Source organism: Phyllostomus hastatus, unplaced genomic scaffold (genome assembly GCF_019186645.2).
Source record: "Phyllostomus hastatus isolate PE091 unplaced genomic scaffold, TTU_PhHast_1.1 phas_scaffold_78, whole genome shotgun sequence".
Classification (NCBI taxonomy): Eukaryota; Metazoa; Chordata; class Mammalia; order Chiroptera; family Phyllostomidae; genus Phyllostomus; species Phyllostomus hastatus.
This window is the reverse complement of record NW_025334041.1, coordinates 23,792,362-23,819,160: the sequence shown is the minus strand read 5'-3', so window position 1 is coordinate 23,819,160 and position 26,799 is coordinate 23,792,362. Positions and strand designations below refer to the sequence as shown.

The 26,799-nt window shown below is 37.5% G+C and overlaps 1 protein-coding gene across 5 annotated transcripts in view; it reads left to right on the top strand.

Annotated features, from left to right (window-relative positions):
- The window catches only part of PHF14 (PHD finger protein 14), a 182,497-nt gene extending 159,431 nt beyond the window's left edge, over positions 1-23,066 (top strand). For 3 of the 5 annotated variants that reach the window (XR_006784410.1, XM_045828016.1, XM_045828011.1), the window contains one exon: positions 6,726-6,929. Coding sequence is in view for 4 of the 5 variants with exons in the window: in XM_045828016.1 (XP_045683972.1) it covers positions 6,726-6,800 (75 nt within the window). In the remaining variant the exon portion in view is untranslated. Of the gene's footprint in view, positions 1-6,250; positions 6,699-6,725; positions 6,930-22,703 lie in introns of those variants that run through there. The other 2 variants (XM_045828012.1, XM_045828014.1) reach the window with 2 other exon arrangements.
- The last annotated feature ends 3,733 nt before the right edge of the window (positions 23,067-26,799 follow it).

The following is a 26,799-nucleotide window of genomic DNA, read 5'->3' as shown; positions in this document are numbered from 1 at the left end:
CTTCTATGTTTATTTCCCACATGTTAGAAGTCTACTAGGGAAGGGGAGGTGTTTTTGTTTGTTTTATCTTTAAGACCATAAGCTCCTCGGGGGTTATTAAACATAGTCATCATACAAGAACTCATCTGTCAGAAGAAGAAAAGAGTATGATGGTATTCTTAGTTCCGGGAAGTCAGTAACACATTTTAAACATATCTCACACACCTGAAAATTCACATTATGGAAGTTGTGCTTTTTCATGTTTATGGGAAAGTTATAAGCTTATAGATTTGGGTTTATGCTCATTAATAGTCTACTCTAACATACCATCCATCATTCACTTTATTTCCTCTCTTTTATCCCAGCTAGTTTGCCAGACCCTCATCTTCTACTCCCTGATCTTCACTTCCTTTGCCATAAATATGCCCTCCCTCGGTGGCTGGGCAAATTTTTATAGTCTTTCTTCCCGGGTCAGAGAGATTCCCTCTTAATCCCAAATCATACTTGGGAAATCCAAAGTCTTATTTTTAAATGCCCCTTTTCCATACTACCAAAAGCCACCACAAAGAAATAAAAGGTGACAGGAGAAACTAAAGCGTCAAAAAGCACTAGATCTGCTTCAGAATCACCGATTGGAGAGATGAGTGACTACTCAACAGATAAAATGGAATTATTCATGTATTCTCGCACATGAAATTAGATATTACTCTTTTATCTATCTTGCTATTAAAGGATATGATTTTTGTAATATTAAATAAAGGGAGATTTCTTTGATTAGCTGTCTTTTGTTTGAATCACTATGCAGAGAAAAAAGAAATTTATAAAATAACTCCATTCTGTTTAATGACATATGTGTTTGAGCTAGGTTTACTAAGAACTTCCCTATTTTAATTTTAAAATATAGTTCTAGACTTTCTAATTAAACATGCAACTTCTGTCATAAGAAAAAAAAACCTTGTATGCTTTTTTACAGTAAATTTAATTAAGCATTTCCTGTAAGTTCATTTCAGTATCTATCATGGCCCACTAAAGTTGGAATTCAGTTGTAAAATGGTAGATTAATTGCCTTTTGTATTAAATGAAATAAGAATCTCAAATATGCAAAGTCAGGAAATTTAATTGTGTTCCTCAATTGCTTATTCAATGCATTGGAAAACTGAATGCAGAAGTACAGAAAAAAGGGCCAAAGGTTGTTAAATGTAGCACATCACACACATTTTGCACTTTACTTAATGATCCAAGTATTTATTGCTATGAAGTAAATGTACTAGTGAAAGAATTATGGCGGAATTATAAAACATTAAAAACTCTAATTAATTTTAGTCTGGAGCATGGAGTGTGCTCATTTTGCCTAAAACATTTTCATTATCATCAGTATTTTTCCAGTTATTAAGATAAATTTTTGCTCACTCTGCAGCACGAGCATATTTTCTCTGTTAAAAGCACAGTCTTAAATGCTGTTGAGAGTTATATCTGGTATGTGTTTTGTATGAAGAAAAGAAAGTTTTTGATCACAGACTGGAACAATATAATATGTATTGCTTTCGTACACTTGTTCTGTAAGTAACAGAACAGGTAAAGTGTGTCAGTGTATTTTTTGCCAAAACCACATGCTAGCTCCCTCTCATATGTATGTTAATATATATATTAACATTAAAAAAGGACCATTATTAAGGTATATGGATGGTTTTATTCAGTTGAATCCTGTTACAATAACTAATTAGTCAATGGCATATTTAAAATCTAAAGAAAGTATCATAAGAAAATAGAAATACTTTTAGTTAGTGTTTAGTTGCACCTTCTCCCTGCATTTCACTGTTGTATCACCATGTGGCTTTGCCTGCTGTGAACAGCAAGTTCAGTAAAGTAAAAACAAGTGACATCATTCTCTTTGTAAACATAGACCCCCCATTAGGCTTATTTCTATTTAAAATAGTTCAAATGGCCAGATTATGAAGGGACCTATTAAAAGAAAGCTTAAGTTTTCTGATTGTGAAAGTAATCCATGCTCAGAGTAGAAAAATAAGAAAATACATGAAAGCACAGCAGGGAAATAAAAATAACATAGCCATTATGAACATTTAAAGTACTCAAGAATTTTAGACAGGAAATCAAAAGGAAACAGCGGCCTTAAATGACACACGAGATCAGATGGATTTGACTGATACCTCTAGAGCACTTCATTCCAAAGCAGCAGAATATACATTCTTTTCAAGTGCACAAGGAATGTTATGTAGGATAGATCACAATAAATTTAAGAAGGCTGAAGTCATATCAAGCATATTTTCTGACCATAATGGTATAAAACTAGAAATTGATCACAAGAGGAAAAAAAACTGAAAAACAACAACATGGAGGCTAAGTAACATGTTGCTAAATAATGAATGGATTACCTATGATATCAAGGAAGAAATCTAAAGGATACCTTGAAACAAATGAAAATGCGGACACAACAACCCCAAATCAGGGGGACACAGGGAAAACAGTCCGAACTGGGAAAGTCATAGCATTACAGGCCTATCTCAAGAAGCAAGAAAAATATCAAATAAGCAATCTAACTTCACACTTAAAGGAACTAGAAAAAGAGCAACAAACAAAGCCTAAAGTGAGTAGAAATAAAGAGTCTCAAAAACAAAACAAAACAAAAAGTTAGTGAAAACAAGAGCTAGTTCAGAGAAAGAAAAGAAGGAAGGAAGGAAAGATGGAAGGAATTTTAAGTAGAACAATGGAATGCAAAAATTTCACTTTAGCTGTACATTTTTCATTTTAGCTACAGTGCTTTATGTTTTTTCTACATAAAATCTTTTAGCATATTTTGTATTTACTTTGAACTTAGAAAACTTTCACTAAGTGGCCATTTTTGTTTTTTAATCTTTTTATTTTGAAATAATTTTGGACTTATAGAAAAGTTACAAAAATAATTAAAAATAATTCTCATTTGGCCTTCGTCCAGCTTCCTTCAGTGTTACCATCTCCTGTAACCAAAGTAAATTACTGAAACCAGGAAAGTAACATCAAGACAATACTATTATGGACCATAGTCAGATTTTGCCAGTTTCCCCACTAATGTTCATTTTATTGTCCAGGATCTCACATTGCAGTTAGTCGTCATGTCCCCTTAGTCTTTTCCAATCTGTGATAGTCCAGACTTTGCCTTGTCTTTCACGACCTTGACACTTTTGCAGACTACTGTTCAATTGTTTTGTAGTTTTTTCCTGTTGTTTTCTCATGAGTAGATTGAAGTTGTGCATTATTGGGAAGGACACCACAGACCAGAGCTGACGTGTCCTTTTCAGTGCATCACACCAAAGGGTTAATGTTACTGTGTGTCACCACCAGTGATGTTGACCGTCATGACTTGGTCCTGGTGGTGTCTGACAGGCTTCTCCACTATAAAGGTACTCTGAAAGCCATTTCTAAAGATGTAAAGAAGCAATGGGTAAAGTTGTCCCTTTGTATAATTCTACCCTAATGTCATCAGTGCTCGTGGACTGTAATTTGAATCTAAATATTACCTGAGCTGTAGATATTCTGGCTGCTAAAACAAGTGGCATTTGTTTGGAGTTGGATACCTCCTAAGAGAAAGGAGAATGGGATGGAAAAGTTTTATTAATTGGCATCAATTCTTTGAACTCTCATAAGAACTAAGTAAAATTTGTAAAGAAGGAAAAATGGAAGACCCCCTCTTTTACAAACTGGTGCAAGCTGAATGACATTTAGACAAAATCTTGCAAGTTTATTCAATGTTAAGAGGGATTCAGTGTAGATAAAAATGGCAGTGTTTTTACTTATTTCTCTGTTAGAATAACTGTTTAGTCATGTTGTCACCTGGAGCACTAGACCATAATTACCTTGTTGCCTCACTTACAGCAATGCTGTTAGGTAAGAAGAACAAGATGACTAAGGAACCATATTCCGTCGTATGACATTATGAGTATTATTGTTATATGAATGGGTATTCTTGAAATTCTACATGTAAGTGGCAGATCCACAAGGATGTCACAATCAACACATTTTTTGGAGGATGAATTAACAAGCTTAAACATTAAGAGGTAAATCGGTCTATTTCCCAGCGGCCCCAAAGGGTACATTTTCTTGCTGACTGCTTCAGAACACTTCATGAAACAAATGTCAAACTTGTCAGGGCTGTCACCAAGAAAATGATCCGTGTGGCAAAGGTCTTTCACTGGGAAACAAACAGATGTCTTTTCTCAGCAAAAAGTGACAAAACCCTGTCATGTATCAGAAGAAATTCTTGTCTGCCTTTAATATCCAGTAGTGAAGAAATACTTTGGTAAATAAAGCTTCCTTTCTTTGCAGTTTCACTCATTATGCACTCCTTTGTCAATGATACTTGATTTGCTGGCTGAGCAATTTTTTAAAAATTGTTGTTAAGTAGTTTTCTGCCTTTTACTCCCACTCCAGCCCTGCCCACCTCCCTCCCAACTAGCTGAGCAATTTTAATGTTTTAATTGATCATTAGTTGCATGTAACTTCTTTTTAAAAAATTGACCTACAATGTTAAAAACACAAATTAACACTTCAAAAAAAATAAAAGAGCCAAAGCAATCTCTAAAATCCTTTCTGGAGTTTTACTGGCTGTAATTCTAATGCTTTTATTTATAATGATAAAAATACATTAGTGTTATTTTTATTATTTTGATGATGTTATACTATAGCAGTTATGATGAATTGTACTCTAGCAGTTAGGGTTAAATGTCTTTTCCACCCCTCCATAATTCTTTTTACATCCAGATCACAGCTATCCTTACACAAAGGAAGAAAGAGATTGGATCTTGTTACTTATACAAGTGTTTTAAAGGCATACAAAGGCAAGATATTTTAAGACATGTCTTCAGCATAGAGGAAAGTATGGAACAGTTTTTGCACCTGTCATGAACAGACGGCAATGTTAGGAAAGACATGCATTCACAAACCATACTTTATTACTCAGAAAAATTCAACAAGAAAAAGACTTGGATTGTGTTAAGAAAGTTAGTTAAATGTGAAAGTAAAGCATATAGATACTTCCTAGTCCTCAGGGTTATTATTAAGCCTTTACATTTCTATTTTGACTTAGAGCATAATTGAAGGTTGCCAGGAAAACTAGATAGCCAAGCTTCTTAAACCAGTGAGTCTTATTGGTGTGGGCAGTTGGTAGGCTGCTGTCCACATGATAAAGGCTCCATTCTTGTACATATTACAGGATATGAGCTTGATAATGGCTTCTTGGCTGATGTTGCTTCAAACATTTGCTTATTTCTGTTTTTAATACTGCTCTAGTAAGTTAAGACGGCCATCTGTCGGTGTCTCATCTGAAGAAGGCAGTGAAACTGTAGAGTAATATTTACTTTTTATTAGGACACAATTAAAATGTAATCTCTAGAAACTTTTGTCTAAAAGTGGAAACTACATGTAATAGATTTTCAATAGCCAACAGAACATAATATCTCTATTCAGTAGAGATAGATTGGTAAAAAGGATTAAACAAATACAGTGGTTTTTCTGCTTAGAGAAGTATATTAAAACTACATTGCCAAGATGATATTTAAACACCATCCCTCATATTCCACGTATCTATAATATTGAGGTCAGTTGATAATATTGATATTTCTCTACTTTGCTGGTGTTGATTAAGTCTGAGTCACAGATGCTATTGAATTTAGAGATAAAGCATATAAAGGAATCTTTCTCCAACTTAATGTTTACAGGTGAAGTTTGGGTTTTCATGGAAAACAAATACATATACCTTGATTTGCACTTTCTCATACAAATATTTAATTGAACTGAATTTTGTTTCATAAGATAATAAACAGAGTGATGCATTTGGTGATACTGATACTATTACTGTTGTCTAGAGATACTTAAGAAATTGCTACTCCTTCTTTAATTAACTCAGAAAAGAGGTGGACTGTGCTTTGTACTTCAGTTAATAAAAATGAAAGACCTTACTTGATAAATCAAAAATATCAGAAAAGCAAGACGGCTTTGTACTTGGGTATTGTCGAAGGAACTGGTATGATGAGATGGGTTTCAAATTGTGAGATGAAATATTTTTCCAGCCTCTCATTATTCACACTGTGGAGGTCACCATTTTATACTGAACACCAGAAGCACTTTATTCCTATGGAGCCAGACATTATGATGTCACTTCATTTATTCACCATGTTCCACCAGCCCCTGCTCTGAATTATGAGGCACCCTCTAGAATTGTAACTGGAGAAGATTGTAAGCGTTCTGCAGCCTGACATGGCCGTGTTTCCCATTTTAGAGCCGACTGAGCTTCAGATAACATATGGTGGTCCAAGTAATTGGAAAATTGGCAGACCTGTCAAGGGAGTATGCTGGATGACACAAGAACGCCATGCTTGGAGCACACAGTGTCTCGGAAGTTAAATTTATTGTTTTTCATCAAACAGTGAAGCAAAAAGATCTGACTCATCCCTTTAAAAGGACACTCGGTAGTGGCAGGTCTGATTTCAAAAGATACTTTTAGGTAGTTAGTAAAATAAGTTGCTTTAAAAATATATCGTAGAAATTTTTAGTCAGTGTGTAGTATAAAATAGTACCCACTGTAAATATTTAAATGTTACATAATCTTACCATTTTGTTTATAGCCTTTTCCCTAGGATGACTGGAATCACAACAGTCAGCTCTTCAGAGAAGTAGAGTTAAAATGTATTAAGTATAGCTGATAAAATGCCCTAAAGTTTATATTTTAATGTTTTCTAAAATTTATTTCACAGGAAGATGAAAATGAAGCTGAAAGAAAAAATATATCTCAGGAGCTCAGCATGGAACAGAAAAATCCAAAGAAATAAAGGATTTTCTGTAGTGTTTTTGAAAAGTTGGCAATTTATGTAGTAGCAGACAAAATTTCTAATTGTAAAATGTTAAATTGTAAAACCTTAATCTGCAAAATGTTCTGAATAAAGTTGTTGAAAATGAAATAGGAGCTTGCATTTGAAATTTGTATGTTTTTAGAGCAATTTAAACTTTTATATAAAAGTTAGGCCTTTAAAATATTTTTTAAAAAAATTTCTTAACTGAAATTTGAAAGTAGCAGAATTTTTATCTTCTCTGTAACCTAAGGTTAGCACATCTGGATGACCCAGAAAAAACAAACAAACAAACCCCCCCCCCCAAAAAAAAAACCCCTCTGAAAGCCTTTTATCCCCTTACTAGTCTCTGTTGTCTTCTTCAAGGGCTATAACAGAATTCCAATTATTTTTATCAAGAAAAACCAGCATAGTTCAAAAGCAAACAGGCAACGTGTGCATGTGGAAACACTTAAAGTCCACCAACACCACAAAATTAGATGCCATTTTCTGATTTCATCTTAGGTACCAACTTAGATTTCATGTAATACTCTAGGATTGCAGGTAAAAGCTAAAAAGAAATGATAGCTTACCATTCTCTGTGGCAGAAGTAGGGCTGTGACTTTTTTTTTCATTGAATTTTGGGGGATGACATTGGTTAATAAAACTATATAGGTTTCAGGTGTACAATTCTACAATGCATCATCTGTATATGGTATTGTGTGTTTACCACACCAAGTCAAGTCTCCTTCCATCCCCATTTATCCCCCTTTTCCTTCTCCTACCTGCCCTTACCCCCTGCCTTCTGGTAATCACCACACTGTTGGCCATGTCCGTGAGTCTTAGCCCCTTCACCCTTCTCACCCAGCCCCCAGACTCCTCCCCTCTGACAGCTAGGGCCATGACTTTTAATTCGTAAAATATTTACTAAGGACCTACTATGTGCAGGGCCCTACACACTTTTCCTGAACATTTCAATAACAGTCTCCCACCTGTTTGTTTGGCTTAAGAATTGTGTCGAATTTCTGTGATTTCCGTCTTTATCAGTTCTCAGTAACCAGCCATTTTTCTTTCCCTGATTCTAATGCCCAAGCTATCATTTTGCCAGCTACAGCAGGAGCAAAGAATCTACTTGCTATTTGCAGAGCCAAATGTTTTTGACAGACGTCTTTGTTTGATTATTTAAGGCAGAGTTTCTTAAAATAAGAGGCAGAACTTTGGAAGCCTTGTAAGAGAATGTCAGAAACACAGCCTCCCTGTGCGAGCCCAATGCACACACTTGCCCTGTAGCTTCATCACAGGTGCCTGACAAGCTCAGCATAGGTGTGACGGTGGGGCGTGCTGGCAGCTCTGATGCAGTGAACTGAAATGGGAAAACTGCCACTAGACAAGATAGAAAATTCTTCCCTGTGTAAGCCCCAAATCATGCAACCTGAGTGGCTATAGGGGAACAGCAGTATCCCGCAGACTGGATTCCCTAGGAGAATCTGGGAGCAAAGACTTGGAGACAAAGAAAAGCCTGAGAAGTCAGGTCAGAGTCTGCCTAGGGCTTCTGCAGTAAGCAAATACAAATTAATTGGACGTTTCCTCCTATTTTTTCTATTTTTGAGATAGGTATCAATGTATTTCAAAATACACATGTTTATGTAGCTTGGAATTACATTAATAGTCTCACTTTTGAAAAGAAGCAATAATACATGATTCATATAATAGCTGGCTTATTTTTTTTATAAACACAGTGCTAAATACTCAGCATTCATTATACTGCTAATCATCCCAATTAGCATATAATATGCTTACTATCACCCCTCCCATTTTACCAGTGACTAAGGCTCAGACAAGGGAGATGAGTTAACCAAGGTAGCCTGTAATCAGCAGAGCAAGATTCCAAACCCGAGCAGTCTCACCCCAGAATACCACTTTTCATCTCTGTGGGACACTTAGTGCCTACCTCTTTCCACCCACTGTCCTCCCCCTTTCTTATCAGCACCTCCTTCATTAGCTGCCACCTTTCCTCTACTTATGTCCTTCCCCTAACTTCTCAGTCGTGTTTCATTCATTCTGAAGACTGACTTGAGTGGAATAAGAGACAATTATAACTACCATTCCACCTGCTCCAAAACATGAAAATCCTGCTTTATCTTTTTTACATTGAGACATGATGGAACAAGAAATAGGAAAGCCTCTGATCGTTTTCTATGATTTTTTCAATAACTTTATGGCCATATTTTTCAGTAGACTGTTTATTCAGTTATTAGTGTGTTGTATCTCAGCTGCTAATTCTTTAATTTCTAAAACAAGTTTTGAGGATGAGAGGTACAGTGCTTCCAGCCACCCAGCAAGCATTTTAAATGTTTATATTTAAGTGATATGATAACTTTAACTATTGAAAACCCCAGTTTTCCTTCAAAAACTTCTTTTTCTAAATATATACCCCTTGGTTGAGGGTAGTGAGTAATAGAGTAGAAACACTGTAAATTTCCTTTAGGAAAAATGTGCCATGTGAATTTTTCAGATTTTTAGGGTCCATTTACTCAGTTTACTAAGTTTATATATATAAATCTTGTTATCATGCTACAAGGTTGCCCGTATTATATAACTGTGATTAAGTTAGTCACTTAATTTGAATCAAATTATGCATATTATATATTTTATACTATATAGAATATTACATATTGTTTTAGCTCATAATAAAACACCCCAGGCTGGGTGGCCTGAACAACAGGTATTTATTTTTCCACTGTTATGGAGGCTGGAAGCCCCAGATCGAGCTCCAGCAGGTTTTGGTTTCTGGCGAGGCTTCTTTCTGGCTCGCCAACGATGAGGGCTTGCCTGCCCTCATACGGTCTTTGCTCAGTGAGTGCATGCGGAAAGAAAGCAGGCAAGCTCTCTGCTGTCTCTTCTTACATGAACACTCATTTTATTGGATCAGGACCCCAACCTAAGACCTCATTTAACCTTGATTTCTCCTTACCCCAAATACAGCCATACAGGGGAGGGGTGCAGGTAGAGCTTTTGCCTATGAATATGGGGGGGTGCATTTAGTCCATAACACATTGTTTAAATAAGTCCAAATGCCTCCGTTTTTACAGTTCTGAGTTATGTAAAGGAGCACTACAGTGAAGTCCCAATGAAAACTCTATGGCGATATGGATTACATATATTAGGGTCCTTAGAAAAGTTAATAATTAGAATATAATATAAATTTGATTTCTAAAGAAGGCAAACCACTGCACAATTATATGTACCTGTTTTATCTCTATATCCCCATTATTTAGTTTATTTTCAGACCCATACTAGGTGTAACACAGCCACTAGAAGTCAGTCTGTAACTAACAGTATAAAATATCTGAGGGACAAAGTTCCCTCTACCTCATGATTCCTACTGTGCAATTTCCACCCAGGCACCCAGAGTGTATTGTCTTCATGTTAGTTATTGAACTATAATTCTTCACACATCACTAAAGAATTTTAAAGTAAAACATCTTTTAATCAGTATTTTCCTCTTTCATACTTATGAACAGCATTTAAAATTTTATTCAGAATTCTTTTTCCTCGGATCTACGGAACAAATGACAGAAATAAGAAGAGGTGTTGTTTTGTAATGCAAAGTGCTGGGCGCTAAGAGGCCCAAATTCTTAAACTCATTCAATAGAACTTTCTTGGGACCTATCACATGCCCTGCATTCTCCATCATTGAGGATTCAATACCAGACAAACTTCATCTGCTGTAACTGTCTTGAAATTCTTAAAAAGGCTTAATTTTGAACAAGGGGCCTCACGGAGTTATTTTGCAATTGGCCCGCAAGTTGTGTAACAGGTACTAACTACTAAATGTACTGCTTTTATCTTTAAATCATTTTTACTGGAATATAATTTACATACAAAAGACACCCATTTTAAATGTGCAATACAATAAATTTTGTATATATCTATGTAATCACCACTCTAATCTAGATATAAAGCATTTCCATCACCCCAAAAGTTTTCTTGTGAAATTTTGAAATCACTATCACATCCCTACTATAGTCACTGATCTGCTTTCTTTCTTATTAGTTTTGCCTGTTCTAAAATTTCACATAAATGGAATCATTTTGTATATGGCCTTTTGAGTCTGGCTTTCTTCACTCAGCATAATATTTTAGATGCATTCATGTTATTGCATGAATCAGTAGTGCATTCCTTTTACTGCTGAGTGTTTTTCATTGTATAAATATGCCACCCCTTGTCTGTCTGTTCACTTGTTGCTGGACATCTGAACAGACATGCAAAAGAAGATATACAAATGGCCAGTAAGTACAAGTAAACATGCTCAGCATCGTTTAGTTATAAGGAAAATGCAAATTAAGACCACGATGAGTTACTGTTGTAGATCCGCTAAAATGTCTCTAATGGTGTTATGCAATCCAGCCCATTAGGCACGTAAAATATGACTAGTCCCAACTGAGATGTGCTGTAACTATAAAAGACATGTCAGAATTTGGTGAATTAGCATGAAAAAAGCTAAAAGAACTCATTAATAATTTTCTCTAATTACATGCCGAAATGATAATATTTGAATAGATTCAGTTAAGTAAAATATTATTAAAATAAATTTCAACTATTTTCACTTTTTATTATGGGTCATAGAAAATTTGAAATTATATATGTGGTTTCATTTCTACTGGACGTAATTAGTCCCAGGCTATAACTTAAAGTCTGATAAAAATTCAAACAAAGAACTCATCTAAGCCATGTGCAGACTATAAACCCATGGAAATTGTGAAATAATTAGTGTGTATCATTATCAACTGCTAATGTTGTGGTAACATTTATGCAGCAATAGAAAACTAACAGAGATATCACATAAGAGGTTGAGAATAGGTTGCTGCTTTTGGCAAGTTAGGCATTCAGCAGTGGTCACCAAATCAGTCTTCCGGAATAAACACTAATGTTCTTGAGTCCATACATAACCTCTCTCCCTGCAGAATGGCCATTTTGTTCACGAGCCTATTCAAAAAGCGCAGATGTAGCCATGGAAGGAAGCTGACAGCTAAACGAAATTGTCATTTTGTCTACCTGATTATTGCTGCAAGTATATAATGCTACACCACTTTGGAAAAGAGTTGGGAAGTTTCCTATGAAATTAAACATACCCTTAGTCCTGACTGGTGTAGTTCAGTGATTTGGGCACCGTCCCACAAACTGAAATGTCACCAGTTTGATTCCCGGTCAGGGCATATGCCTGGATTGCGGGCCAGGTACTTGGTTGGGGTACGGAGAGGCAACTGATTGATGTTTCTCTCTCACATTGATGTTTCTTTCCCTCTCTCCCTCTCTAAAAATAAATAAATAAAATATTTTTAAAAATAAACAGGCCCTTAATATATGACCCAGTAACTCTGCTATAGATTTTTACACAAAAGAAATGAAAATAGAATCCACACAAAAATCTATACATAAATATTTTAACAACTTTATTCATAAAATCCATGAACTAGAGGCATCTTTTTTTTTCCTTTTTAAGTAAAAGGCATACACTTCCTAATGGTTATTCTTTTCAGAAACCACTTGTAACACTAAGTAGTGAGGTTCACAAGATAGTGTTTAATCCTTGATTCTCTCAGGGAAATTGGAAGCATTGTGCAATAGCATTTGTGATAATAGCAGTGTAAAAGTTAGAAATAATCACTGCAAAAGATGCTAAAGACAATTTAAAAAGAAATTAATATACAAAAATTCAAAACATAGTGTGATGCCTTACTGAAAACATTTAATGTAGTTAAAGCTTTTTAATGATTGCATTTTCTATTTTAATGACTTTTTAATGGCCTTATAGTTGAAAATACATTTAAACCCAACTTAAAAATTTAAAATCATCATATCTTCTGGATAATTTCTATCCATTCCCCTTTGGAGTAGAAAGCTGGAGGGAGCAGTAAAGCAAGTCATGTGCCCAGTTGCCCCAACCTGAAGGGTTTATGAACTGCTTTGAGTTTCATCCCCACACACACCAAACAGGACATGCTCGTCCTGGGGTGGAATAGCTTTTCATTTGTAACTTTCTCATCATCCACTTAAAATGAGGTAAGTCGAGGTCATGTTGCTTGTTTAATATTTCTTTGGAAGCAATAATTATATTCTTATTGCTTATTTTGTATTTTTTTTCTGTAAAACAATCACACCTTTCCACTAAGCTTAGACAGCTTAGCAGGCATTTAATATATCAGTACTGTCTGTTTCACATCCACTATAACTTTTCATTTTTCCCAGATGCAACAAACAGTTGCTCTTTAAATCAAATGTATACTGAGAGAGAGAAAGAGTGAAAGAGAGAGAGAATATGTTTTCTACAGATGCATCTCTCACATAGCCATGTAAGATTTACTATGAAGTCCATTGAGAAAGAAGAAATAAATTCAGTCAATTGCCTTGACATTGCCCCAATGCCTTGAGTCCCTGAGGCCTGCACACATTTCTGTTGGTTGGGTGCTGACACCATATGGGACTGGAGCAACTTACTTCTCCTGATGGTGGGCTAAATAGGATTCCCTCCAAACAGTGAAGGTTGGTTAGAAACCTACTCCATTTCTTATCACCTCAAGAAAACAAATGTTACATAGCCACGAATGAGTACATTTCCTTTCCACCCCTGACTACTCTGAGCAATCATGGCAGGTAATAAATGTCTCCCCATGGCGAATTCAGCGTGGAGTCCATGATTTGGTTTCTACAGAGGAAGTTAAGTGCTAACAACAACAGCATGAAAACATACGCAGCTACGGCAAAATTCTGATTTGTTTCAGAAAAACTATTAATTTCCTTGTTACAAAGCCAAGTAAGAACAACCCCTTAAAACTATTGAACCATGAGAGCCATTTTCCTTAAGGGTTTTAAATTCGGGCACAGACTCATGAAATTTACAGCTTTAATGAGATATTCTTTGCCTGCAGTCACGACGAGGGCTAGATCATTGGCTTCCCAGCATGACATCTGTGTGTTCCTGTGTGCACTTGGTATCATCAGGCTTGTAATCACACAGACGATATCACATTAATGTTTGAAAGGTTCACGTTTGTGTCTTAGGTTATGTTTTTCATTTCCATCTACAGCATACTAAATATCTCACTCTAGAAAATAAGATATACTCTACCATTATTGCTGCTGTCAGTGGGGTAAAAACATCACAATTTTCATGTGCATGTTTCAAGCCACAATCAATAGATATGGTTTCCAGAAAACAATAGATAATTGAATCCAATGTTGTATGTGTAAGTCTGAACACAATAATCTCCCATATTGATACCTAAGGAGCAGAAGCTGTGGCTCTCCATGATTCATGTCAGTATCAGAAAGAGGTAATAACTACTTCAGAATCTGTCATTCTCTGCCCCACAATGAAAAAAAAATGTATAAGAACTCTGAAGATGAATTCAACCTATTATTTGCAAAACATCATTATTTTTTACATAATGAAATTCTGTGATTAAGGAGCCTAATACAACAAGCTATGTCCTTAGATTTGTATAAATGTTTGAAGCTGTTTATGTGTGAGTTTATGATCCCTCTACCATTGATCATCGTCAACAAGATCAGACACATAAGAGTGGAGAGATTCCCTGTGGACTCAGAACTGAGATTCAAGAAGATTATTAAGATTTGCCATGCTTGCTTTATCTGTATAAATTTTTCCCTTTGATTCCCAGACAGCAGTGCTTTTTAACATCTATTTTTCTCCTTTCAACAGTTCATTTCTGATTGGATATGTTTAATGTTTTTCTATGGCATTTTGTTTGGTTTTTCAATAATGTGAGACAGTCAACAGGTGAACACGGTGATGGAAGACTGGACCTCAGGATATTCTGTCTTATGCATCTCGGGCCACATATCCAGTGAGACTCAAAGAAGATATTTTCTTTGAGTTGTTTTAATGGTCATGATATAAGAGGCATAAATGGCACAGAAACAGCTCATGTTTGCATTTTTGCTCTTATGCAGAAAAATAGAACTGATCAGAGCTGCAAATCATAAAGGAGAACACATCCCAACCCCCAGAGCACTGTTGAACTGAGGCATCTAATATCAACAAGGGACAAAAGTGGTGTATTCAGCAGTGCCTTTGAAAATCTGTCTTATTAGTAAAAATCAAATTAACAAATGGAACAGCTATTCAGAATTATGACTCTAGTTATTTTTTAGACTGCATCTTTTTTGCAATTATTGATTTAGAATTTGAAATTTTGCATTTGATTATATCTAATTTTGGAAGTCAAGAACAGGCTTCCGCAAAAGGTTTTGGTAGGTAGGCTGTTTGTCTTCAGTGCTCAGTTTGTGAGTTCCTTCTTCCCTCATCCCAGCCCAGGTCTATCTTCCTGGAGGAACAACTTCTGCCGAAGACCTCATCTTCACACCTTCATCTTTCCCAGACTCCTCTAAATTCTAGCTCTCTTCCTGCCTTCTCTCAAACCTGGAATCTCTTTCCCATGGAGACTCACATTTTCCTTTTAATTATATTGCAAGAGAGCAGCTGGTAAATATAGTAATGACCCTGGCCAGCATGGCTCAGTTGGTTAGAGCATTATCCTGCATACCAAACGGTTGCAGGTTTGATTCTCAGTCAGGGCACGAACCTAGGTTGCAGGTTCAATCCCTGATCAAGGCATGTACAGAAGGCAGTCAATCGATGTTCCTCTCTTACATCAATGTTGCTCTCTCTTCCCCTCCCTTCCTCTCTCTCTAAAAGCAATGAAATAATGTCCTGGGGTGAGGATAAGAAAAAAATATATGATAAGTAAATCTTCGTGAGCGTATTAGTCAGGTTAGACTAGGCCATGTTGTGGAAACAAACATCCCTGAAATCTCAGCATCTTAAAAGTTTACTTCTCATTCACATCACTCTTTCACGTGGCTTTCTTGGCAGCTCTTGGAGAAAACTGCCTCATGGATTTATATGTTCACATTGCAACTTCACCATTGAGTTTCACTGAGAGAGAAGGAGAGAAACAGACATAGAAAACAGTCATGATTAAGTGCTTGAATAGAAGTTGATAAAGGAGTCATGGATCACAGAGGGGAGTAGCTAAGTAAGCCCAGAGGTGGAAAAAACACTCCATAAAAGTCATATTGAATCTGTCTTTGAAGACATAGGGTTTTACCAAAAGTACTGGTGATACAGTTTCAGAGAGAGGAAATAGGAGCATGCACCGGCAAAGAGTTTTCAAAGGTTAAAGATGATTCAGCACGACTGGATCCAAGAGAATGCAGGGCAGGAAGTGACAGGAGCTGCGTCTGGGAAGAGAGGAGGGCTTTGGGGTTGGCTAAGGCATTGGCTTTAGTTTATAGACTTGGATATTTATTAAAGCCAACTAGGAAGAGGAAGTAGTGGTGATGGCTGTACAATATTGTGAATGTAATTAATGCCATTGAATTTTACTATTTAAAATGGCAAATTTCAAGTTAGATACATTTTTACCACAATTTTAAAAATGAATAATGTAATATAATGAATACCATTGAATTGTACACTAAATAGGTACATTATATGGTATGTGCATTATATTTCAGTACTACTTTTTTTAAAAGAAAGATTTAAGTCTAAAAAAAAGAATAAAATCACATGAGGAGCTTTAAAAAAAAACTGACACTCAAACTGCATCCAACAATCAATTAAATTAGAATCTCTGAGGGTGGGCCAAGCATCTGGTAGCTTGAAAAGTGCTCCAGGTAATTCCCATGCGCTGGCACGGTGCAGAATCCCTGCTGTAGACAATAAGGAAATGGTGAAGAATTTTAATCAGGGGAATAACATGATCAGATTTGCATTTCAGAAACCCGTATCCCGGGCTTATCTGTTCAGGTCTTTCAGTAGCCACATGAACGAGCCACATGAACATGCACACGGCAGTCCCCTCCCCTCCCGTCCAGGGGAGATCTGTCCCAAGACCCCCAGTGGATGCCTGAAACCATGGATAGTTCTGAAATAAATAAACATATGTATAAAAATATATATATATATATAATTTTATATGCATAGATCCCTATAATAAAGTTTAATTTATAAATTAGGCACAGTCAGAGATTTATAATAATAATAATAGAATACAATAATGATAATATACTGTAATAAAAGTTATGTGAGTGTGATCTCTATTTCTCAAAATATCTAACTGTACTGTACTCATCCTTTTTGTGATGAAATGAGATAATAAAATGCCTTATTAGTCAAGAACTTTTACCCTTTTACTTAAGGAAAGCACTTTATGGCTTTTCTGTGGCATGTCCGAATTGCCAGCATCACTACTGTTGCGCTTTGGGACCATTATTCAGTAAAATAAGGGTGACTTCAGTACAAGCACTGTGATACCTAGACAGTTGGTCTGATAACCAAGATAACCATTACTTGGCTACCAAGTGACTGGTGGGTGGGAGACACTGGACAGAGGGACAATTTGTATCTGGAGTGGGAAGGAGTAGAACCATGTGAGATTTCATCATAATACTTAGAACAGTGCACAATTTAAAACTTAGGTTTATTTCTGGAGTTTCCCATTTAATATTTGGGAACCATGGTTGACTGCGGGTGACTGAAATTGTGGAAAGTGCAACTGCACACAAGAGAGGAACAACTGTAGAGAATTTATTCATAATTACCCAAACCTGGAAACAACTCAGCTGTCCTTCCATTGGCAAACTGAGAAAGTCTGGTATCGCCATACAATAGAATACCAGTGAGCAACAAAAAGCCCCACAGCCTTGGCCCATATTAATTCTCTGTGTTTCTGCTACCTTGGGCTCCACTTGCCAAGGCAGAACATACTGTTTGCGTTGGGGCTCGTGGGCTGCCCAGCTCAGCTTTCCTACACACCTTAGCAATGTCATTTTCCAGTTATCACTCCAGTCAGAAACCTCACTAATTTTCCCTCATTTCTGAGAAATATGATTGACATATAGTAAAATTCACTTTTAATGTGAAGTTCTGTGTTTTGACAAATCATAAAGTCATGTAACCATCACCACAATTAAGATAGCAAACAGTTCCATCCCACTTCCAACTTTCCTTGTGCCCTTTTAGAGCCAACTATAAATGCCTCCCCGCCCCCAGCCTCTGGGAACCAGTAATCTGTTTTCTGCCCCTCGAGTTTTGCCTTTTTTTCTAGAACATCATATAAATGGAATGGTAGAACATGTAACTTTTTGAGGGGGGGCTATTTCATGTACCAGGACTTGATTCTTTTTCATTGCTGAGTAGTGTTTATTGTATGGATATACCACAGTGTGTTTACCCATTCACCAGTTGAGAGACATCTGAGTGCCTTCTAGGTTTCAGACCTTTGTGAGGACATACCTTTCTTTTTTATTGGGTAAATGACATGGAATAGGATTGCTGTGTCAAATGGTAAGTGTCTATTTAACTTTGAAAGATGCTACTAAAATGTTTGCCACAGTGACTGCAAGATTTTACATGCCCACCAGCAACGGAGGCTATGGTTGCTTCATGTCCTCACATTCTCACTAGCACTTGGTATTTTTTGTTTTCTTTTGCTTTGTTTTGATTTGTCTTTAGCCAGTCAAATGGGCATCTCATAGTGGTTTTAATTTGTAATTCCCTAATGACTAATGATGTTGAATGCTTTTTAATGTGCCTATTTGCCATCTGTATATAATCTTCGCTAAAGTACACATTCAAATGTTATGCCCATTTTTTCTATGAGGTTGTTTGCAAAGTTGTTTTTCTAATATCCTGACTGCCTTTCTCGATGACCAAGACAGTCAGCTGGTCCCCCATTTTCTTTTTCTATCAGGAAATATCCTTCTGGGTCCTGCTTTCTGAAACTAGTAGTGCTCCCTTGTTAGAGTTCTATTCCAGCCACATGTCTTGACTCATTCCAGGCCATTCTCTCACAAAGCTGATAGTTCTAAACTCTCCCCTTCATCTAAATGAACCTTTGGGCTATTTTGCACTGTCGCTTTTCACCCGCTGTGCCCCTAAGTAACCTGTTCCCCTCATTCTCCCCTTTCCTGTTGAAAGTTTTCCTCATATGTCTGGAAATCTTGGACTCACTCTTACTTACAGAGTGGGCACTGTGTACATGGGGCAGCTCGTAGGCCAGTGAGCTTCGCCCCAGAAGGCTTTGATAGGAGACTCCTCCAAATGCCAGTACCTCTGTTTCTTTTTTGTGAGGCTGATTTCTGCAGGAAGAATGCAACATCCTCCATCCTGGACCCATGTCTCAGGACAGACCGTGTGCCAGGAGTGTGGGAGCCAGGGCTCTCATGGGGCTAGAGAATCTCATGGGCCCACATGGAAACTCACTCAACCTCACAGTCAGTAGGGAGCCTCCTCTCTGTCCCTTCATCTGGAGACTCTGGTTTCCTTCAGGCAGGGAATGACTCCCTTTCTTTAGCTGGAGGGATACTCGCCTGACTGGGCAGGTTGGGGAAATGCACCTAAATGTCTGTTCCTTATTCACGTTCTTTTCCAGCTTCACTCTTCACTCCAGCTTCCCACCATGCCAGATGGTCCCATTTCTTGAGTCTTTATGGGGCTTGAGACATAGACTAGTCTGATTCTCATCCTGCTTTTCAAGCTCCTGTGCTTTATCTTCTCCGCTTAGCTAAGACACTTATCGCTCATCCTGCTCTCCTCCCACTGGTCCAAACTTTGACCTCATTTTTTACTTGTCCCTGTCATTATACAACCTTTTATTTCTTTACTGCAATTTTACTGCTTCTTAGAGAAGCAGCAGAGAGAAACACGGGTTCAATCTACTATTTTTAAAAGAAAAGTCAGCCCTAATTTTCAAATCCAATTTTTCACAGGAATGTAAAATTTCTTAGTCACGAACAGTTAGTTTGTAAAGAATAAAAGTCCACTCAAGCCTATTTATGTCAAAGACAACTTTACGTGTGAGTGCAGGTATTTTTAATAGAATCCAAGGGCCAGAAAGCCTCAGACAGGCTGGAATGAAGGTAGCTAATTATCAGCATTCTTTTCTGTAGTCTTCCACTTACTTTTCTTAGCTAATCTCAGTACCAACACCCACCCCCTTGTTTGTATGTGTGGGTACGTGGGTGAAAATCATCTCTTTCTGAGTATTCACCATCAAAGATTTCAAATTAACCATAACAAGCTCCTGATCTTCTAACTCTAGGAACTTTCAACAAATTCTAGTCTCACATGAGGTAACCTGACACAGGTCTTGTATCACATGTTTCCCCACATCCGATCAGCTGTGGGTGGAGAGTGGTCAGCTACAAATGCAGTGATGGTTAGGACCACTGGAAACAGACTATTTCCCAGACCAGGATCACTAAGACTTATCTGCAATGTGAAGATTAAACAAGTAGTGAACATGATAGATATTAAATCATTTCTTTTTTCTCAAATAGTTTTAAATTTATGAAATATCTTCTCTATCATATCTCTTATAATTTCATTACAACATTTTATTCCCAAATAAGCTTAGAGCTATCATAATCTAGCAAGAATAGAAAAATGAAAGCTAGTAATATTAACCAAGGAGCTCAGGGAAGCTACACATAATGATAGAAACCCAAAGCGCAAAGAATATTACTGTCTAAACAAGCCCTGAAGAGAAAATCAGTCGATATTCAAGGTCCTAGGCCAGAATCTACAACTTGGTGGCCAATACTCAGAGCAAGGCCTGAAGCTTCTTACTATGACCAGAACAATGTTAAAATGAAGAATCTACAATGAAACAACTAATGAAGGAAAAATATAAATGAAGTTTTCCATGAAAATATTAATAAATAGTTTTCTTGAAAAGTAGGTCTAAATATTGGGAGGGATAATAAAATATAAAAGAAGAGGCAAAAATCTATATAGAATTTAATTTAATTTTAGAGCTACTGTGGCTTTGGATCCAGTCACTGAGGGTGGGGAAGGAATACTTTTCCTAAGAATCGTATTTTCAAGAATACTATATTGTGACATTGCAATGACAAAAATGATAATAGTTTGAAATATGAAAGGTGATACAAAACTAGGGAAATAACAGTTGATTTGAAACACTCTTGCAAAATTGGAACCAATTAATTTTTTAAAAGATACGATCTCATGGAATGCTATTTCCAAAATTTTGAGAACAAAAAAGCTAGACGCAGGTTCATCTTTAAATATTCTAAGCACACACAAGGAAGATACATTTCTCTGGCTTGTAAAGGTTTGCACTTTCTGCAGTTCACTGAACAGATAAAATGTCTCAGCTCTTCGTGTTCATAGTTTATATTATAAAACATAAAAGAAGCTCTGAGCTTCCCTTGAAAAGCAAAACAAACCACCACCACCTGCAAAACCCTCTTGCTCTGTACTCATTCAATGCCTGGTGAACATCTTCTCCTCCTGGTTTGGTGTATCATGATTTACAAATCACATACACCCTTTGAGGAGCTGGGCTGGAAGTACAGTCTTGCGGGACACAGAGGAACTGGCCCTACAGGGTCAGAGAAGAGGTGTCTGGCAGACAGTGACCTGCTCCTCACAGGACACCACAAGGGGCAGGACCCTGCTCTTTAGTCAACCATGGTCCTGTGAGGAGGAGGCCAGAGGGAACACATGCAGCCACCGCTTATAGACCCAACACAGCCTCAGAAGGATTCTTTAACAGAAGGGCTCAATCAATGCCCCAGGCCATGTGTGGCTCGCTTCCCAAACATACTTCCTATAGAGCCCCAATTCCTTGCATTTTGTCAGTTCTTCCAACTCAGACTTGAGCTGCATAAATGGAATGTTTTTTCTGCTGAGATTATCCTTACTCCTCAGGGGAAAAGAATGACTTCCCATTGGGTGGGACTTGGGTCACACATTATGCTACCCACTCCAGCTCAGTTTTTGTCTTCCAGCAAGGCTGAGACTGTCTCCTCTGCCCCCTCCCAAACACCTACAGGTAACCGTGCATTACCACCAAGAGAATTCATCTCCCCCTGCTAACTGCTTGGGCTGGTCTGTCAGAGCCAGACCTACAACCCAGATGGTATTTCTCTGCCTGTGGCTCTTATCAATATCGAAGTCTCCTCGTGCTTTAATTTTTATTAATTTGTTATAAAACAGTCACCACCCATTAGGATCATGTCTATTATACAAGAGGAGAAATACTGAAGCTATTCTACAAACACAGAATCCACAAATGCTTATTGAAGCTCAGTTTTACTAAGGTAGATATATGTTAGAATGCAAAGCAAGATGATACAAAAACCTCTAGGTCATTGTGGGAGATCAACTCTTAAGGTTGCTCCTGTCAGAGAAAACAGAGTTGGACGTTTGTCAAAGGTGGCAAGACAGATCTTGTTCAGGGTGCTGTAGTAGGAGAAAGGCACTCCCATGTAAACTGAGTTCAACTCTCTGAAACTGAAACAGGATGCCATTTAAATGCTGAGTGTGCTAATAGAAAAGCACTAAAGGATGTCATGAGGGGAATTTGGTCAATGTGATTAGGCTGCTTGTGTCTGCTAACTGGCGTTTATTGAGTTAGGCTGCTACCCTCCCACAGAGAATGGGGGACAAGAACCCTATCTCTCATGATGACTGCATTTAATGGAATGGCTTCCAGGTCATTGACAAGGACATTCCTCGGTTGTACCAAATAGCCCCAGGTCATGGCGCCAAAGTCTCAAAGAGACAGAGAAAAGATTTACAATCCCAAGTTTTCTAAAGCAAGTGCTCTATGAAAAGGGAGTCAGATTTTAGCTAGAAGACACAAAAAATTTTTCTGAGCCTTCTCAGGCAGCCATTTTAAGGGGCTGGGATTGTCTTTCCAGGAATGCAGCCCTGAGTCGATAGAAGTTGCTTTGTTCTCTTAGTGTGGGTGGTAGACAAAGTCCTTTGCACAGCATTTTGCAGTTCTTACCACTATGATTCCTAACTCTTGATATCCATGCCTTTCTGTAATTCCCTCCCTTTGAGTGCAGGTGAGACCTATGACTTGCTTCTAATCAACTGATTTCGACAAAGATGATGGAGTGAACATGAAGACATTTGTATAATTATGTTATATAAGATGGTAGCATACATCTTGTGAAGAGACTCTCCACTCACTTGGTTTTGATGAAAGGAGACCCAAGTGGTAAGGAACGGCCAATGAGAAAATGGGACCTCCAGTCCTGCAACCAAATGGAAATGAATTCTGCCAAAAGCCTGATTGGAATGAAGCTCTTCCCAGTCAAACACTCAAATGAGACCCACCCCTGGACAACACCTTGAATGCAGCCTTGCAGGAAATCAAGCAAAGTGCATCCAGACTCCCAACCCACAGAAACTGTGAGATAATAAATGTGTGTTGTTTGAAGCTAAATGTGTGGTGTTTTGTTACAGGATAAGAGATAGCTTATACAGTCAGTACTTCCCAAAGCATGTTTAGTTGAATACTTTTCTCATATGATGGAAAAAACAAAAACAGTTTCACACCCAAATCAATTTGGAGAATGTCCTCCACCATCCTGGAGAGTCACAGTGCATTCTGAGAAATACAAAGAAGAATCTTTGTTAAATCAAAGTTAACTATTTTTTTTTCAATATTGAGCTCAGTCCCACTTTGATTTGTTGGCTTCTAGTAATAAAACTAGTTTTCAAATTACCATGCCACGGAAGAGTGGTTGTGAAGAGCAATAGCCTGCAAGCTGGAGAATACATCCCCCAAAGGAATCAGTTTTCAGGTTCTCACTTCCTTATATTTTCCCCCCAAACTAATACTCCTGGAAAGGAGTCTTCCAGTTTCCATTTCCCATTTTATATTTTTAAAAAAGCACTCATCCCATCCATCCTCACTAAACCGCCAGGTGACAAACAAAAGGACAACTCAAAACACTGGTGTCCATGTTGAGAAAGTGAATGACTGTAGACTGGATATCAAATCCTTTCCCAGACCACATTTTCCTTTCTTTACTTTCACATTGCAGAAGAGCTTATGGAATGGGAGAGATGAATGTGACTGTCTTTGGAAAGTGCTGTCTGCCACACATGGGCAAATAAATTCGTAAATGAGCTTCCTCATAGGTAATTAAAGCAAAATGAGACATGTTCAAGGCTAGGGCTAGGACAGCCCTGGGATGAGGTGTTGCTGAAGCTTGTCCAAGCACGGCAGCTGGTCATTAGGAAAGACAGAAACTTAAAGAGCCCTGGGTTCACACACACGGAGTTGATTCCTACTGCCATGCCTGACATGCTCACACTGACTCCTCACAACCCCTCAAAAGCTAAGGGGAATGATTACCTATGTTTCATAGGTACAGGAAACTACACTTTAGTGAGCTGTAAAACCAGGACCTGAACCCACATTTGGTTCTCCAAGTTCAGTGTGCTTTTAATACCACACCATCAAGTGGGCTTTCCCCAACTCGTTGGGAAAGCAGCTAACCAAGCCTTTTGTTTTCCCTCTTTAAGGCAACACTTGAGTTCCTCTATGGGGATTTCACCTCTGTAAAGGGATCTGGGAAGCACTGGGTTACCAGGGCATTTAGATGCAACTCAAATCCCATGAACAGGCCTCTTCTAGTTGCATTTTAACCTGTAAGCATAATGGCAGGCTTTTTTTTTCCCTTATGAGATGTCTATAGAAAAGACTGATGAGATTCTGGTAATCAGAAAGTACTTTTTGTAATAAATGGTGATATGGCTGAGAAATGTATAGAAATAGAAAATTCAATGTCATTTCTATGAGGTAAATCCTTACAGGAATTGGGACACAGCAATCTGACCTTACTATGACTTTGGATTCATATAGTTACATAGCACATGAACAGGGTAAGTAAGATAACTAAGTGCTTCTTCATCATCTCTGAATGAAGTATACCAGGAGAGAACAATGACAAAGGAAATTGTCATTTTTCCCAGGAATTTCTTTATAAGATTCAATGCAGAGGCTTGTATACATTTATTTGTTTATATCTGTACTACTTCCTGAGAAATTAGAGATGGTTTATATAATCTATACAATAAAACAGAAGAAAATAAGCATAAATAAATAAAATCAGGAACAGGTAAAATATAAATTAGGAACCAAGGTCAAAGCTGGAGAGAGGTAGAATGCAGAGAGGCAAGCCCCACTGAGTTATTAAAGTTAAGCCACAAATATGGCTCTGAGCTTCCTGGAGGCTAAGCAGCTAGAAATTAATGAACAGAGTAACCGATTTTGATATGTTATCAGTAGGAAAAATACACTTTCCATTAGCCATCTAATTCTATAATACTTCACACTCAATATTCTTTGCAGATAAACTTTATACATGGAAATTTTTTGTGAAAAATAAAAGTTTTTGCTAATTAGGAGGAAATGCATAGAGAAGTGTGTTTACTAAAGTGTTTCTCATGGTAAAAGCTGATGGTTTCCGAAAATGTATTATGATAACAAAGGAAATTTCAAAGAGGTCCCTGGTTAATCAGGAGAAGGAACCAAGGGCCTGCTGCTTTGAAGGTTTAATCCAAGATACTTATCCAACCTCTTTGTTGAGCAAATCTTGCAAATAAGGTCTTTTCAGAAGATTCACAGCATTTTCTGTGGGAGCTTGAAATGTCAGCAGAACAGGCTTTCTTAGGATTTTATGCTGGCATAACAGTTGGGGTGGGGATGGAAATGGAAGATAGCAAAATTGTTCCATTGCCTGATTTTTATGCTTTACTACCTAACAGCTTTTCTGGCAATGATGATAGGCCTAACATAAAGAGAAAACAAAACAAGTAAGTAAACCAAAGAAAGAAAACAAAGCTTGACAAGAGACAGATGCCCTCTGCCCTAGTAATAGATCTTTTGATGACTTGCCTTTAACCTAAGACTAGGGCAGTTGGTGAGTGGATGAGATTAGTGAATGTCCAGAACTCGACAGTATTAGCAAATCCTCAGTTTCTCAATAATTACTAGTGTTAAAGGATACATTTTAAAAGAGGATAAAATTATGACTCTTGTGCAGATAAAAAGTGAACATGCATTATAGATTTTATTTAACACATTCTTAACCACGGAACCAGGCAGATGTTACAGCCAATTCAAAGAAGAATCCAAAGAACAGATACATTTCCAGATTAGGAATCTTGAAATGAATTTCCAAATGAACTCATAAGAGGACCAGCCCTTCACCAGACAGAATTCATTTGCATGTGCAGAGACATGTATGATTTGCCTTGCCATCGACTGTAATATAGCTCAAAGGCAATAAAAGCTATAATCAGATAACCCTGGAAAGGTGTCTCTAAACAACACACAGTTTTCCATTGAAGACCCCTAATAATATTATTGATTTATTCTCAAGTTCTTTACACTAGTAAGTAAATATGTTTTCACTCCTGGACACCCCAGTGGTAACAGTGCCCACCTTCAAGGCACTTTGAGACATAGGATGATCTTTGTCTTATGTCTTAAGAATCATCAATAGAATAGTGACCTTCCATCTTCCTTGAAGAAAACAAAATAGAGGGTCTTGAACAGAGTCCTAATGTTCTGTGTACCCTCAAGATTTGCCCTCATAACAGATCTTTCCATGGCTGCCCTTAAACTAAAACTAAGGCATTTGATGATTGGAGGAGAATAGTGAATGTCCACAACTCATTGACCTCAACAAATCTATCTTGTAAGAAGAGTGACTTAGTGCTACAAGTTCAAAACAATGCTGTAGTAATACATGTGATTTCAACTATTCAACAAATAAATAAAATTCTCTTTTGGTAGGTCATTTCACTGGTGGCAGAAACAACACCTATTCAATATATTCATTTCCTCTTCCCCACAGGATGCACAGCCAGACTATGTTCCCAGATCCCTTTGCAGTTAGGGGTAGACACAGGGCTGCATTTTGGCCAAAGCAATATGGGAAGAAGCGACTGCCCTACTTCTAGGCCCATGCCTCCTCCCGCTCCCCGCCCCGCCAGCTGGATGCAGAGGACTCTGAGATCCATAGGAGTAAGGAGACCTATTCTGAAGGGAGTGTAGGTCCCTGAAACCATGAGCTTTGGGATGTTATGTGAGGGAGAAGTAAATACATATTGTGTTAAGCCTTTGAGTTTTGTGATTTAGTT